This window comes from Prenolepis imparis, unplaced genomic scaffold (genome assembly GCF_030444845.1).
Source record: "Prenolepis imparis isolate NDT839.2.m4 unplaced genomic scaffold, iyPreImpa1.0 SCAF_610, whole genome shotgun sequence".
Taxonomy (NCBI): Eukaryota; Metazoa; Arthropoda; class Insecta; order Hymenoptera; family Formicidae; genus Prenolepis; species Prenolepis imparis.
Window position 1 is genome coordinate 1 of NW_028141768.1, and position 16,073 is coordinate 16,073.

At 44.5% G+C, this 16,073-nt stretch overlaps 5 protein-coding genes across 5 annotated transcripts; 3 read left to right on the plus strand and 2 right to left on the minus strand.

Moving 5' to 3' along the window:
* The first annotated feature begins 1,121 nt into the window (after positions 1-1,121).
* Positions 1,122-1,757, plus strand: LOC145948713 (uncharacterized). Its single transcript, XM_083058315.1, has one exon. It carries the CDS (start codon positions 1,122-1,124, stop codon positions 1,755-1,757), a length of 636 nt encoding a protein of 211 aa, XP_082914441.1.
* A 1,095-nt stretch (positions 1,758-2,852) lies between these two features.
* On the plus strand, positions 2,853-3,686 carry LOC145948718 (rab GTPase-activating protein 1-like). Its single transcript, XM_083058319.1, has 4 exons — positions 2,853-2,936; positions 3,030-3,089; positions 3,166-3,357; positions 3,449-3,686. Exons 3-4 carry the CDS (start codon positions 3,205-3,207, stop codon positions 3,680-3,682), a joined length of 387 nt encoding a protein of 128 aa, XP_082914445.1. The 5' UTR covers positions 2,853-2,936; positions 3,030-3,089; positions 3,166-3,204; the 3' UTR covers positions 3,683-3,686.
* Positions 3,687-7,177: 3,491 nt separating this feature from the next.
* On the minus strand, positions 7,178-8,718 carry LOC145948714 (uncharacterized). Its single transcript, XM_083058316.1, has 2 exons — positions 7,284-8,718; positions 7,178-7,191 (listed from the first exon to the last, which is right to left on the minus strand). Exons 1-2 carry the CDS (start codon positions 8,716-8,718, stop codon positions 7,178-7,180), a joined length of 1,449 nt encoding a protein of 482 aa, XP_082914442.1.
* Positions 8,719-8,720: 2 nt separating this feature from the next.
* On the minus strand, positions 8,721-11,351 carry LOC145948715 (uncharacterized). Its single transcript, XM_083058317.1, has one exon. It carries the CDS (start codon positions 11,349-11,351, stop codon positions 8,721-8,723), a length of 2,631 nt encoding a protein of 876 aa, XP_082914443.1.
* Positions 11,352-13,152: 1,801 nt separating this feature from the next.
* LOC145948717 (protein GVQW3-like) lies at positions 13,153-13,596 on the plus strand. The gene has a single exon (XM_083058318.1). It carries the CDS (start codon positions 13,153-13,155, stop codon positions 13,594-13,596), a length of 444 nt encoding a protein of 147 aa, XP_082914444.1.
* Positions 13,597-16,073: the final 2,477 nt, after the last annotated feature.

A 16,073-nucleotide genomic window follows, 5' to 3' on the forward strand; every position in this document is an offset into this window, starting at 1 on the left:
GCACTTGTGACGTGGCTTCCTTGAGACTTTCTATGATTTGATCTAATGGAATTAACCTCGGATGTATCCTTCCTGTTTTTACTGCCATTAAGTGTTCGATGACGTCTTCCGCGTCTCTCATCAAATCCGTTATTATGGCATTAACTATGGAGAAGTATTCGTGTATTTCTTCTCGTTGTACTTGATTTGCCATCTGTTTTTGGATTTTGGTGGTGAAATTGAGTAGTAGTTGTTCGTTGTATTGTGTTGTTTTTTCCAGATTATCGATGTGGGCAATTGTTGTGTTTAAAATTTTTACTTGATTTTTCATCGTGTGATGCAGTGTTTGCTCTTGATTTTGTAAGAGGAGTAGTTGTTCCTTGATGACCTTGTCGTCATTGGCATCCATGGTTCCGAAGAGTGTTTTTGCTAGTGACCCGATCCCGTCGAGTAGTCATCTTCGTTTGTTTGTCGGTGTCCTGTATATGGTGTTTACTCGTTTTAAGAGGTGTGTTAATTTATCATTCTCCGTTTCGATAATCGTTTTTTGGATTTGACAGCTTTTTTTATTTTGTATCTTGTGTAGGAAGTGTCCGTGATCAATATAATTTTGTAAATCGTGGAATCTTTTATTTAAGGTTCCTAGGTCTATATTAATTATTAACTTCCAGGTGGATTCTACTTCGTTGCTTTCTGGATGGTAAGTTGTCTGAATTTTCTCAATTTTTCTTAAGTTAGTAATTTACAGACGTCCTTGAACATTTCGCTAAGGAAGTTTGTACCCTGGTCGGTTAAGACCTTTTCTTGGATACCATGTTCGAAGATAATTTTTGTTACGAATTTCCTTGCAATTGTTATATGGACTAAAACAAGCACCTCGGTGCTGGAACACTAAGTTCCGTGATTTTCTAAAACGTTTCAGCTTCAAAGAATCTGACGCGGATAAATGTGTGTTTTTCGGAAACTACAAAGAATCGTTAGTTTACCTTGCGCTTTTTGTAGACGATGGTATCATCGCGGCTAAATCAAACAAAGTTCTCGAATCAATAATCAAATCGTTAAGTGAGTCGTTCGATATTACTTCAGGTGAATGTAGCTGCTTTGTAGGATTACAAATAGTTCGCGATAGGATAAATAAAACGATGTTTATACATCAGAGTGCATATACAAAACAATTGATCGACAAGTTCGGTATGAAAAATGCGAAAGGACTTTCTGTACCGGCAGATCCTCACACCGCATTATACTCAGTCGCAGAAAATGTAGTAGAAGCATGTAAAATACCATATCGCGAAGCAGTAGGCTCTTTAATGTTTTTGGCAATAGTGTCCCGACCGGACATTTCTTATGCGGTGAACAATGTAAGCAAGTTTCTCAATAACTACGATACTAGTCATTGGCAGGCAGTGAAACGCATAATTGCCTATCTAGTCAACACTATAGGGTACGGCATAGAATATCGAAGAGACGGGAGTGATTCCGAACTAGTAGCTTTCTCAGACGCAGATTTTGCAAGCGACATCGAAACCAGGCGGTCTACAACTGGCTACGCGTTCCTGATGGCAAATGGACTTGTGTCTTGGTCGTCACAACGACAAAAGCTCGTATCCTTGAGTACTACGGAATCTGAGTACATAGCAGCGTCAACTGCTACACGAGAAGCTATCTGGCTGAGAAACCTATTACACGACATAGGACACAAACCTAAACATGCGACAGTCATACACATAGATAACCAAAGCTCAATTCGTCTTGTGAAGAACCCGGAGTTCCACTAGAGAACAAAACATGTAGACATTAGATACCATTACATACGTGAGAAATTCGAGACATACAGGTAACATATACAGAAAACCAGTTAGCCGATATATTTACCAAACCCTTGCCTAAAGATCGATTCAAAAAACTCTGTATTAAACTTGGAATGTATAATAAAACCTCAATCGACCAATAGAGCATTCAAACGGCGGAAGTGTTAAGGCTGGTTTCTCATGCTCTGTATATTGCGTGCGCATGCACTAGAGAGAGTTTTTTTTGTTCGCAAGATGGCAACCATGCTTTTCTTCTTTTCTTGTTTTGCTACGTTGTCACCACTATCTCTCACTGTATCATTTTTGTGTGCACGAGCGTTACGTACTTTCAGAAGAATAAATTTATACTATCAAAAACGCAGTGTGATATTCTTATCAATCCTTCCATGCAATATAAGAGTAAAGCCTCAACAGTATATAGTAAAATCAGCTGCTCGTGCTAACGAGAGATATCGTGTATCTGTCTGTCATGTTCTGGACTATCCGTTTTGAATAATCGTGAAAATATGAGCTGTGCAGTGCAAGAACAAATGAGGAGTAAAAGTAATTAGCGTGCTTATGTAATACTCGAGTGTCCAGTGCTCAGTAATCATTTCGCGTTGTATATTCACCTGCGCATATCAGATAAAGACAAAGATGCGTATTCGAAAAAAATATATTTATGATACATGTGAAGCATTTAAGAAACCTGAAGCAAACAGAATATACGAGTAAATGATATCAAATTGTTGTAGCAAAAATAAAATCGTGTAGTTTAAAGCATAATAAATTAAAACGTTATAATTGTAAGATATAATTATATTTTTTGTGAGAAATTTTAAATAATTATAAAATGTCAAAAATTTTTAAACAAAATCGGCGTATTCTTATAATATATTTCTTATAATTATAATCTATATTTAATTATATTTTTTTAAACTCTCCTAAATGAGAATTGTGTTTGTTCTTCGTATAGAGGCACAGGAAAATGCTGACGAGTACAGTAACGAGGTGGAACAATTACGAGGTACAGTGGCCAGAAACGAAGAAGAGAAGCAAAGATTGGAGGCGGAACTGTTGCAGATTAAAGAGATGTTATAACGTGAGGTGGCTCGGGCAGACGCCGAAAGTCGCAGAAGCAACGTCATTATAACCGAATACAAGCAGGTATTTGCCAAACATTATTTGATTCCACATAGTAAGATTTCAAATGAGTTCAATTGCATAGAACTGCAGGAAACGCAATTTATACTGTTTCAGATCTGTCAGCGTTTTGAAGACGATTACAATGCCGCAAAGACAACGTTGAGCGAATTACGAGTGCGTTACGATTCATCCTATGATTCAATTTGCGTTATATTATTCGTGTACAGAAATAAAACAACTGATGTTTCAGGCGAAGGTTTCAAAATGTGAGAAATGCAGGACATGTATAATGGATTCGTCCAATATATTAGCGGATATCGCGCATCCCTTGGAGAATCGAATAGATCCTATGCTTCACAGAGTGCAGGAAAGGGTGCGCGAATTAGAATTGGAATTGGCGCAGACCAAGTTGGCTCACGTCGAGGCCGAGTGTCGAAATCAGGTGACAAGAATATATATTTTTTTGCGTTACATTAATTTTTCGAAATCGCAAGATATAGAAATCCTTGATACAAATCGCGTTTGCGATGCAGGATCTGACGCATCAATTGCACGCTACTGCCTCCGAGCTGCAAGCCGCGCGAAACAGCTGGCCGTGGCTCAGTAAAACCTTGTCCAGCATAAAGGAAGCAGCGAACAAGAGGGAAGTCCTGGCTCCGGCTGCTTTGAGAGATCTGAGACGCGATAGCGCACCCGGAGGCGATTTGCATCATCTGATACACTCTCGAAGCCGCGACGCGCGGGACAGTCTCAAGGAAGTTGTGTGATGCAGTAAGCATTTCCTTAAAGTAGAGAGAGCAATTTTTTTACAATAAAACTTTATAATATTAAAATAAGACGTAATATTTATAAAATATCAATCGTACGAATGAGAAGCTCATTTTATCTGTATTCAAATTTTTTAAAAATATTTTATAGAAACACAGTCATCGATATTTCTCATTGATGTTGTTTAATATTCTTCCTATCTCTCTTTCTCTTTCTTTCGCATGAACGATATTTCATATTTATATTCGTTAATTTTTTATTATAGACAAAATGCCAGTGGAAGAGTTGGAGTCAAATATGCCAGGCACAAATACGTGAACATGACGTATATTCGTAGTTACATGTAATGTACATACGACTTGATCTGTTAAGTCGATGATGTAATTCTCTGTCACTTTCCGCTATATTTCGCATGTCAAAGTGCTTTTCAGGCAGCCCTATTTATCGCTAATAATTATATATTGAAAATTGGTATTACATTTTTTGTTCTTCAAAATTAGATTAATTTCTGTGATCTTTTTCTTTCAATACTCTACGAGTATAAACACGCTTATATTAATTTTATATTAATTTAATTTAATTTTTTTTTTTTTAGCATATGTAAAGCAGTGCTTTTCTATGCTTGATAAAATTTTTAAAAAATGATATAACACTACACTTATTACGCGGGCTACTAACAATCGACAATTTACCGCCAAAAGAATCGCATTACGTACGCAAACATACGGTAAATTATTTATAATATTAAAAAATACACAAAATAAGTAATATATGCCGCGTTTTGTACGAAACTAGTCGTAAGTATGAAAGGGAGAAAATGTAGAAACTTCTACCGTGTATACAGTGCTTTCAAGTAACACAACAAATGCGCGATATCAATATACAATATAAATCAAGATTTATATCGCGTAACACAGCAATGAAGAGTTATTCTTTTTTTTCTTAATTAATTTTATCCGGATTAATATAACATTCCAAAATTGTGTGAATGCGTTTTCTTCCATTATTGCTTTTTATTATTAAGTCAGCTATTCTCTGCAATGATTTCAATTTAACTGACGTAATTGATGATGATACGTACGTATAGTTATGATACTTTTACTGATTCACAATTAGTGTGTTAGAATTGATATTAAAAGTTTTCACTGTTTTAGTTTTTTATATGTATTTTCGTCACCGATAAACTCGCGCGAAGCGTATATATTTTATCTCTAGTTCCGTAATGAGACATTAATCATACAAATATAGCAAAATAGATTATGCGTATAAAAAAATATAACAAATAAATGCGAGATACTCAGAATTTTGTTTAGTTGCAATTTGCACTTTGTTTTGACAAAATTGATAGCAAGAAACAAACACACTATTAAAAGCCATAGAGCTTACTGGCATTAAGGCACTACTTAAAAGCGCAATTCTGTCAAATATATGTAATTTTATGTAGTATTATAAGTGTTTTAACAATAAATTTGCTAATATATCCCTATAGCACATTCTTGACTATCAAACTTAACTTTGTAAGCCATTTACTCAAATATGATATATATTTATTTATGTATAATTGCATTTAAAAAATTAAAAAAGAAACTGTTACGCGCAACGAAATATTACTAAAATTGTCTATAATTCTACAAACATATTCATTTATGGCATTTATGCCATTGAGTTATACAATTCGATTTATTTGAAACACGATTCATGTTTATTTAATTTCTCGATTAAAAAAGGAATTTATTAAAATGCGATAAAATTAAGGAAAACTGTGTACACGATTGCAAGTAAAGTTTATGTCACGTTTTGCTTGTACTCTAGCGAATAACCAGTTATATCACTCAAAAAATGAAAGTCTTTATTTCTGTAAATACTACAAAACAGTCGAAATGGTCTGTTAACAGAATTATGTAAAGTTGTAGGCTAATCTTACGTATAAACCACACATACACACTGTATATCCTGTAATTTCATTCAACAATATTATTATTGAAATAAAGGAAGATATCGCACGTCTTCATGTAAAATATTTAATATTAAGAAGTTCATAACTTTTATGCCATACAATATGTTCACGAGCGCGTGCAGGAAAGCGGATATATTGAGGAAGCGAAGCGATAAGTGCTCTCAGATATTAGTTTAACAATGTTTACTGTATTAGCACAAAAATTAACATATACAACAAAACAGTATTTGTCACGACTAACAATAATGCCGTAATAGAATTCTAGTCCGTAATTCGAAATCGTTAGTTGGTTGATAGCGGGTGGCGACTGCGGTTTTAATTAGGTATAAGCGGTATAACAAGCGTGCGGTATGCGGTTTCACGACGGATAACTGCGATAAGGCGTGGATGATCATGGGTGAGCTCCTTTTATTGATTCGGGCCAGGAGTCACCCTTTTCGCCGAGCGCCAATAATCATCCTTAATTTTCAAACATTTAGAGGTGACTCGAAGGCGCCGTACGCTATAGGCTGCCTCGTGATCCGCGCAGAGTAGGCACGTGCCTGTCATGTGCGAGTCTTTAGATCGCGCGATTGATTGGCCTTACAGTGCCCACGTGATGCGGCCGCGCATGCTTTTCGCGACGTCGGTGGTTGTGTTCCGGCGCGGTGGCTGTTACGTGTTTATATGTTTGTGTTGTTTTTTATTGGCGTATCTGTCATCGCAGATTTATTGCCTATTTGTTTTTGTCCTCAAAGTCGCAAAATAACAGATCTTTTTTAAATTGCAGAAATAATGTATAATTATTTATTGCAGCTTTGAACATCCCGCCCGCCTTGTCACTACGTGACAACATGAGTTGTTAGTGATATCCGGTCGCGGATCTCAAATGATTCGTGATCGATGATTGAAGCGGTCGCGGCTGCGCATTGCGATGTACGTGTGGTCGCGTGCCGCGATGTGTGAGTATTGTCGGTGATACTGTGAAACACGTAGTCGCAACGAGATTTCGTGGTGAGTGAGGTGAATTACAGTGAGTGCAGTGACAGTGAGACGATAAGGTGAGATGTGGTGTATCGAAGTCGGGGTCCATTCTCGCAAAGGTGTTGTGTGAGTACAGTGCGGTGTGATTTATGTGTCAGTGTGTAACGAATCGGTGTCGTCGACGCCCGGAAGTAACACGAGCTTCACGAGCGGACGTACGAGTTCGGAAGTCGCCGTTCGAATGGTGACTACGCGCACGACGCCGTCATCTCCTGGATGCAGTCGCGTGATCCTTGCAAGAGGCCATCGGCTCGGAGGGGTGTTCTCGGAGCGTGCCAGACAGAGTGCTCCGATGCGGGGTGATGCCTCGTCCTTGAACCACTTTGATCGGGAGGTAAGTCCATGAATGTACTCGCTCGACCATCTCCCCCAAAAATGGTCCCTCATGGTTTGCAGGTGACGCCATCGTGACCCCGTGTTTCCAGGTTTCTCGATCTGAGACGGCTCGGGTACGGCGAGGAGAGGTGCCCCGATGAGAAAGTGTCCCGGTGTGAGAGCGGCGACGTCATCTGGATCATCTGAGAGTGCCTGCAACGGTCTGGAATTAAGACAGGCTTCGATTTGAGCGAGGAGCGTGCTTAACTCCTCGAAGGTGAGGGTGGTCTCGCCGATCACTCTACGAAGATGATACTTGGCGGATTTCACGGCTGCCTCCCACAATCCGCCGAAGTGCGGGGCCGCTGATGGATTGAAGTGCCAGCGGATTCCCTGAGCGGCTGCTGCACGTGCGATTCCACGGCCATCGGAGGACGCTGCAATGAGGAGCTCCCGCAGGGTGCGGTCAGCTCCAACGAAAGTTGTGCCACAGTCGCTGTAAATGTCGGTACACAGGCCCCGGCGAGAGACAAAGCGGCGAAGTGCGGCGATGAATGCGTCGGAGGAATAATCCGAGACGAGCTCCAGGTGGATGGCCTTCGACCAAAAGCAGATGAATACTGCGATGTAGCCCTTGTAAGCGCGATGTCCACGACCTTTGCTCGTCCGAATGAGTATTGGCCCTGCATAATCCACCCCAGTGCGTAGAAATGATCGTGCTGGAGTGACTCGATCGGGCGGTAAATTGCCCATCGGCGGGTGTGGAGCAGCCGCCCGCCACCTGGTGCAAGTGACACAGCGATGAAGTAGCTGTTTGACGACGGCTCTTCCTCGTGGCACCCAGAAGCGGAGACGAAGCAATCCGAGCGTGAGTTGCACTCCTCCGTGCAGAGTCCGGCGGTGACAGGAGTCAACTATCAATCGCGTCAACCATGACGTTGGCGGAGCGATCATCGGGTGCTTCTCATCATGCGGCAGCAGAGCATTTTTGAGTCGTCCTCCCACTCTCAGTACGCCGTGGTCATCGAGGAATGGATTGAGCTTCACCAGCGAGCTGCGTGGTGATAGTATGCGTCCGGCGGTGATGGCGGCGACCTCTTCAGTAAAATGGAGCGCTTGCATCAATCGAAGCCAACGAAACAGCGCAGCGTCCAGTTCATCCGGATCCAGTGGTAGTCCAGGGGTGTCAGCGGGTTTCGATGTGCGACGCCAGCGCAGACACCATGCCGATACTCGCAGCAGGCGTTGCAGAGTGGAAAACCGAAGAAGGAGTTCCGGTTCGACAACGACGTCCCTCTTGATCAGCAGGCTGGTGGCTCGGCTCTCTGGAAGGTCCTCTTCAGATGCTCCCATCTCGGTGCTCGGCCATGCAGCTTCTGTCCTCAGCAGCCAGGTAGGTCCTGTCCACCACAATGCGTGGTTGATGAGTTCGCTTGGATTGATTCCTCGCGATGCACAGTCTGCAGGATTGTCTCGTCCGGCCACGTGTCTCCATCGTGCGTTGGGCAGTTGCGTTTGGATGTGAACTACCCTGTTGGCGACGAAGGTCTTCCACTTTGAGGCGTGCCCGCGGATCCAGTGGAGGGTGACCTGGGAATCAGACCAGAGATAGATCGGCACTGTGGCAAGGTCGAGCGTGTTGCAGACGTGATGCATTAAATTGGTGAGTAGAGTGGCGGCGCAAAGTTCCAGTCTTGGCAAGGTTACTTGTTTGACGGGAGCTACCTTGCTTTTAGCCATCATCAATCTAACTGAAACCTTGGTCCTTTCAGATACACAGCGGCGGCATAACCTCGTTCTGATGCGTCTGCGAAGCCATGCAGTTGAAGATGTGTGTCGGCATCTCCAGTGCAGAACCAGCGAGTCATCCGTATGCGATCGAGAAGCGGAAGCTCTTCCAGCAGGCTTTTCCACTGTCGTACGTCGGCTGGTGGGAGTGGGGCGTCCCAATCCAATCGCTGCAGCCACGTCGTCTGGATCATGATCTTCGCCCGGATCACGACTGGTGCTAGCCAGCCCATCGGATCGAACAGCCTAGCGGTTTCGGCGAGGACTCGTCTCTTCGTGAATTCCGCGATCGTGCGGGGATGAAACACGAAGGAGAATTGATCCCCGTGCGGGTGCCAGTGGAGTCCTAAGGTGGAGTGAGTTTCTCCTTCCCACGAGTGTGGTGAGCGTTGAAGCCGATGTTCCCGTGGGATTCCCGTCAAGACCCTCTCGTCGTTCGCTGCCCATTTTCTTAAGGGGAACCCGCCCGCCGTGCAGAGATTGCGAAGTTCATTTTGCAGCGTGGTCGCGTCCGCCAAGGTGTTCGCGCCGGTGACCACGTCGTCCACGTAGCAGTCACGGTTTAGTGCGACAGCACCGCGGGGAAACTGACCTCCTTCATCCACCGCGAGTTGCTGCAGCGTTCGGATGGCAAGAAAGGGTGCGCAAGCGAGCCCGTAGGTTACTGTCTTCAGCCGATATTCCAGTACCTCATCATCGACAGAGTGGCGCCACAGGATCGTCTGAAAGCCGCAGTCGTCCGGATGCACGAGGACTTGCCGGTACATCTTCTCGATGTCCGTGACGAAGACGTACCGGTGCCAACGCCATCGTAGCAGTATGTCGTTAAGTGCTGGCAAGCGATTTGCTCCGATGAGCAGATGAGCATTCAACGACTCACCCGACTGTGTTCGTTGCGATCCGTTGAAGACCACCCTGAGTTTGGTGGTGGTGCTGGACTCCTTGAGGACGCCGTGGTGCGGTAGGTAGCACTTGCTCTCCGAGTCACTTGGCAGTGTGCTTATCGCCTCCATGTGTTGCAGATCCTCGAATTCCCGCATGAAGCTTCGATAGAAGTCACCGAATCGAGGATCTCGGTCGCAGCGTCGTTCCATCACCAGCAGAAGGCGTTCGGCCGATTTGCGGGTCTCGCTGAGGGTTGTCGGCGGCGCGGAGAATGGCAACCTCACCACGTATCTCCCGGCGGTGGTGCGTGTGTGTGTACGCACAAAGAGCTCCTCACATCGTTCTTCGTCAGGGGTGAGCGGAGCTACTGCGGTGGGTTCCTTTTCTAGCTGCCAAAATTGTTGAACCAGCTCAACTAGGTCGCGGTCAGCGGAGCACTGGAATGTGTGGCGTTGTTCCTCTGCGGATGCTGCGTCGGAGCCCCCAGAGAGAATCCATCCGAAAGACGTCTTCTGGGCGATCGGCATCTGGGGTCCGCCCTTGCGTAGGCCCTCTTCAAAGATTAGAGAGCATACTTCCGCTCCCAGGAGAAGCTCCGCTGGATCGCCCTCCTGGTATTGAGGGTCAGCCAGCTGAAGACCTTGAATATGCGGCCAGTTGCGGTGGCGTTTTGCTGCGATACCTTGTTGCAGCGAAAGGCGTGGCAACACGAATGCTGCTACACACAGGTTGGCGTCGGTCACGTTGGAGTTGATGTTCAACGTGACTTTGCCGCGGGTTGATCCTGCACGTGTGCCTCCAATCCCGAAGATGGCCATGTTCGTGTGGGATCGTGGCAGCCGTAGTCGCTGTGCTAGCGTCTCGGAGACTAGTGACACCTCGGAGCCTTGATCGATCAAAGCTCGGACGTCGTGCGGTGATCCATTGCGGTCGGCGATTTTCACGCGAGCGGTTGCGAGGAGGACTGCCTTCTTGTCTACGTTCGTGTGAACCGTAGTGAGTGTGGTGGCCTCGGGTTGTGAGCGTGTAGTGTATGCGTCGTGCAACATGGTGTGGTGACGTGCGTTGCAAGTGAAACAGCTCTTCTTCGATTGACATTTTGCCATGAAGTGGTTACCGAGACAATTAAAGCATAGTCGCTTTGTCTCGACCAATGCTTTCCGATCGGCAGCTGATTTGCCCTTGAAATCACGGCACGTCATTAGTGAGTGTTTCTCGTGGCAAAGTGCACACTGCGGCGTATCAGTTCCGTGCTTCGCGACGTGAGTTTTGGCGGTGCGTGGTAAATCACTGGAAGTCTTCACGAAGTTCTTCGGTCGCGCGGCGTTGAGTGTTCGCATTCGTCGGCTTATGAACTCGAGAAGTGCCTCGTGACGTGGAGGTTCAGCGGAGTCCGACGTGGAAGACTCCCATTCCAGCCGGGTGCGTGCGTCGAATAGTTCGATGACTAAGTGGTTGAAGAGATCCATCCCGTGCGAGTTTATGGGGCGGCCGATACTTTCTTGAGCGTTTACGGCGGTGGTGACAGCATTGTGGATGATACTCAGTTCTTCGGCGCTTTCCCCCTTCATCTTCGACGTGGCAGTGAATGCGGCGAAGTTCAAGCGGATCAGTTCCTTTTTGTTGTCGAAGTGTTTGCACAATATCGCCCACGCGCGATCATAGTTCTCGCCCGTAACCGGTAATGATCTGATTAACATTTCAGGCTTGGCCTTGCACACTCGAGCGAAGATAGTGGAACCGCTCGATCTTGGAGACTGAGGAGTTGCCACCGATGACGGACAGGAAGAGGTCCCGAAATGAAGGCCAGTCGGCGTACGAGCCTGAGAATTGCGGGAGTTTGATGCGAGGCAGCGTGGTCTTCGGGGCGCTGTCAGAGGTAGGCGGTGTGCCTACGACTTGAGCCTTGATATGTTCGGCGTAGCCATCCAGCGTGCTCCTTTGCATCACGTAAGCATTCTCCGTTATCTCGAAGAGACCAGAGGTTACGTACGCACTCTCCTTGAATTTATCTTTCAGGGCGGCCCGAAGGAGATCATGCTGCTCCTCGAATTTCACCCACAGTTGGTCGAGGATCCGGATGCGAGTTGCGACGGCACTGGCGGTGATGTTGGCGGCACCCAACTTCTTGAGGTACTCCACTGAACGCGATATGCGACTTTGAATTTCACTTTGACTATCGTGAAGCGTAGCTGCATCCATGATTGACACTCACAAATGTTCCTGTTATAGTTGAGTAATCACTTCACTCCCGCCACGAGAGAGAACACTCGCGAACGTGCGGATGCCGGCTTTATGACGAAAATCCGGCTCGAAGGACCATCAATATGTTCACGAGCGCGTGCAGGAAAGCAGATATATTGAGGAAGCGAAGCGATAAGTGCTCTCAGATATTAGTTTAACAATGTTTACTGTATTAGCACAAAAATTAACATATACAACAAAACAGTATTTGTCACGACTAACAATAATGCCGTAATAGAATTCTAGTCCGTAATTCGAAATCGTTAGTTGGTTGATAGCGGGTGGCGACTGCGGTTTTAATTAGGTATAACAAGCGTGCGGTATGCGGTTTCACGACGGATAACTGCGATAAGGCGTGGATGATCATGGGTGAGCTCCTTTTATTGATTCGGGCCAGGAGTCACCCTTTTCGCCGAGCGCCAATAATCATCCTTAATTTTCAAACATTTAGAGGTGACTCGAAGGCGCCGTACGCTATAGGCTGCCTCGTGATCCGCGCAGAGTAGGCACGTGCCTGTCATGTGCGAGTCTTTAGATCGCGCGATCGATTGGCCTTACAGTGCCCACGTGATGCGGCCGCGCATGCTTTTCGCGACGTCGGTGGTTGTGTTCCGGCGCGGTGGCTGTTACGTGTTTATATGTTTGTGTTGTTTTTTATTGGCGTATCTGTCATCGCAGATTTATTGCCTATTTGTTTTTGTCCTCAAAGTCGCAAAATAACAGATCTTTTTTAAATTGCAGAAATAATGTATAATTATTTATTGCAGCTTTGAACACAATATGTACATGCTTTTCTGTATTAGGTCAAAATATATCGAGAACATTATATCTACTATCAGATTTTACATCAATTTTATTTACCCAAAGCACGAGCGCGAACATAACTCTATGCAGTCTCAGTCTTAGGAAGTTTTAAGAAAATTGTAGTTAAATAATCACAAAACAACTCAATATTCATAATATATCACACATTTGTGATAATATAATGTACCAGATATCATATATACGAGGGATGTATGATAAGTACCCGTGTTTAACGACTGATAGCGCCACTGACTCAAAATCTGTATACTATTGTTTAATTTCATCTTTCAACTGTCGCCTGTCAAAATTTCAGACATATTTATCGAATAGATTTTGTTTTAAAGCTGTTAAAATTGGGCAAGTTTGTATTTGTTTGCAATCATGGAAAAAGAGCAATATCGGTCAGTGATTCGATTTCTTTTTTTGGATGGGAAGACGTGTGAGGAAATCAAAATGCAGTTGCATGCCGTTTATAAGGATCATGCACCTTCGATGACTACCATCAGATATTGGTTTAATGAATTCAAGCGAGGCCGAACATCCGTTTTTGATGAAGAGCGTCCAGGCCGTCCGATTGTGGTGACTACGGAGGATATGGTCAACAAAATCCATGATATCGTGTTAACAGACCGCCGAGTGAAGATCAGAGAGATTGCTGACATTGTAGGCATCTCAATTGAACGCGTACAAAATATCTTACACGAAAAATTGGGCATGAGAAAGCTATCGGCGAGATGGGTGCCGCGTTTGCTCACAGTGGAACAAAAACGGAACCGCATGACAACTTCAGAGTACTGTTTGGACATGTTTAAGCGCAATCCGAAAGAGTTTCTGCGGCGTTTCATAACTATTGACGAAACATGGATCCATCACGCCAGAATCGAAAGAACAGTCTAAACAGTGGACTTCACCCGGCGAACCTGCTCCAAAGAAGGCAAAAACGGTTCCATCGGCCGGAAAGGTCATGGCCACCGTTTTTTGGGATTCGCGAGGCATCATCTTCACCGACTATTTGGAGAAGGGAAGGACAATTACGGGGCAGTACTATGCTGATTTATTGGGCCGATTCGACGCTGAATTGAGAAGAAAACGGCCCCATTTGGCGAAGAAGAAAGTGCTCTTTCACCACGACAACGCACCAGCTCACTCGTCCGCAATCGCTACAGCAAAACTGGTCGAATTACGCTATGAATTGCTACCTCATCCACCATATTCCCCCGATTTGGCCCCCTGTGACTTTTTTTTGTTTCCAAACATGAAAAAATGGCTTGGCGGAAAGCGGTTCACGTCAAACGAAGAAGTTATCGCGGAAACAGAAGCCTATTTTGCGGAGTTCGAAAAATCATATTTTTTGAATGGCTTAAAAAAGTTGGAATATCGGTGGACTAAATGTATTGAACTAAAAGGAGACTGTGTTGAAAAATAAATAAAAAAAAATTTTTTTTAATGCGTTTTCTTCCCTAACACGGGTACTTATCATACACCCCTCGTATATATATACAGGGTGTTCGGGAACTCCGGTGCCAACCGTTGAGGGGTTGTAGGGTAGGTGAAAATATGCAACTTTTATTAATAAACATGTAGTCTCCGACGACGCCTGTCAACGATGCACGACTGCAAAGCAGAGATGGCGCTCCGCGCTCAGCGGCGCCTGCGCACACGTACGAGGCTCTTTCCTTGTGTTCGTGGTGGCAGCGTCTCGAAACTGGCATCTCTGCGACGCAAAGCAGCGAACGCCTAGTCCACACTGATCTCAGTTCAGCGTTTTGTTTCGGAAATTAAATCGACATGTTTACATTTGCGGAGATGACAGACATGCATCTTGTGTTCGGTGAGGCTCGCTGCAATACAAGACTTGCTGAAAGGATCTACCGTGAGAGATTTCCTAATCGGCGACACCCCTGTCGGAAAACATTTGCAGCCATCGATCGTCGCTTGCGGGAACTGGGAACGATGACGGTGAACAGATTAGACACCGGAGCAAGAAGACTTGTCCGGACCGTTGATTTTGAGGAGGATATTCTGGAAAGATTTGAAAATGAACCGTCCACTAGCACTCGCGCCATCGGCCATGCTATGGGAGTCGCCCACAATACTGTCTGGAAAGTCGTACACGAACAACAATTACACCCCTACCATCTACAGAAGGTGCAAGCAATGGGCCCAGCTGACTTCCCGCTTCGTGTGAATTTCTGTCAGTGGTACCTTAATCGCCTCGTAGACAATCCACATTTTGGTAGCATGGTTTTGTTCTCTGACGAAGCGCAATTCACAAAGGATGGCCTCTTCAACAGCCGTAACAGCCATCTTTGGAATGACGAGAATCCTCACGCGAAACACATCAGGACCCATCAGCAACGGTTTTCTGTAAACATTTGGGCTGCAATCTTAGGTGATCAATTGATCGGCCCGTTCGTGTTGCCACCTCGCCTGAACGGGAACAATTACTTGCAGTTCCTCCGCGAAACCCTGCCTGAGTTAATCGAAGATGTGATGTTGTTTGTACGTAATCAGATGTGGTATTAGCACGATGGTGCGCCGGCCCATTTCTCCCGAGCAGTGCGGGACTATCTTGATCAAACCTACCCTGGTCGCTGGATAGGCAAAGGAGGTCCAGTTGCATGGCCACTTCGCTCCCCAGACTAGACTTCTCTGGATTTTTTCCTTTGGGGTCATGTAAAGAGCCTAGTGTACGCCACTCCTGTAGAAACAGTAGAGGACCTGACTGCGAGGATCTTCAATGCTTGTGAGGTCGTCCAGCATACACCAGGCATTTTCGAACGAGTTCGGCAAAGTATGGTGCGGCGGTGTAATGCCTGCATTGAATTAGGAGGTCGCCATTTCGAGCATCTTTTGTGATTGCATTTTTTGTGAAGGAAAAATAATAAAGTTACTGGCGTCGACAGGCGTCGTCGGAGACCACATGTTTATTAAATATAAAGAAAGAGAAAAATATGTTTCTACTTAATAATCAGATTTTCCTTGCTGTTACATAAAACGTTACACATAGGTTCAAAATATTATAATTTCATAACGCCATAAAAAATAAAAATAAATATAGAGGTAGTTAAATATCAACATGATTTAAGCATTTAAATTTAAATTAAAAAAATGTTGTTTTCATATCAAATATTCTAATGTAAAATGCAAAATTTTTCATCAGATATCAAATATAAGCAAGAATGTTCTCCAATGTATAGAACTTTACCCTCCAAATCTATATCTTGTAGACTTTGTTGGGAACGTCAAAGATTGATATGTACGATTATATTTAAATATCTTAATTATATCACACGCATCACATTCTCCCTTTCACGTCCCAAGTAAGTAAAGTTTTTTGTTCTTTGTGCTTGTAATCATTTATATATCGCTCT

Excerpts from the sequence above, each read along its gene's own strand:
- LOC145948715 (XM_083058317.1), bottom strand. The coding sequence starts at position 11,351 with ATGTTAATCAGATCATTACCGGTTACGGGCGAGAACTATGATCGCGCG.
- LOC145948714 (XM_083058316.1), bottom strand. The coding sequence starts at position 8,718 with ATGGCTAAAAGCAAGGTAGCTCCCGTCAAACAAGTAACCTTGCCAAGA.
- LOC145948713 (XM_083058315.1), top strand. The coding sequence starts at position 1,122 with ATGTTTATACATCAGAGTGCATATACAAAACAATTGATCGACAAGTTC.
- LOC145948718 (XM_083058319.1), top strand. The coding sequence starts at position 3,205 with ATGGATTCGTCCAATATATTAGCGGATATCGCGCATCCCTTGGAGAAT. Across the intron at positions 3,358-3,448 it reads AGGCCGAGTGTCGAAATCAG|GATCTGACGCATCAATTGCA; the intron begins GTGACAAGAATA and ends TTTGCGATGCAG.
- LOC145948717 (XM_083058318.1), top strand. The coding sequence starts at position 13,153 with ATGCAGTTGCATGCCGTTTATAAGGATCATGCACCTTCGATGACTACC.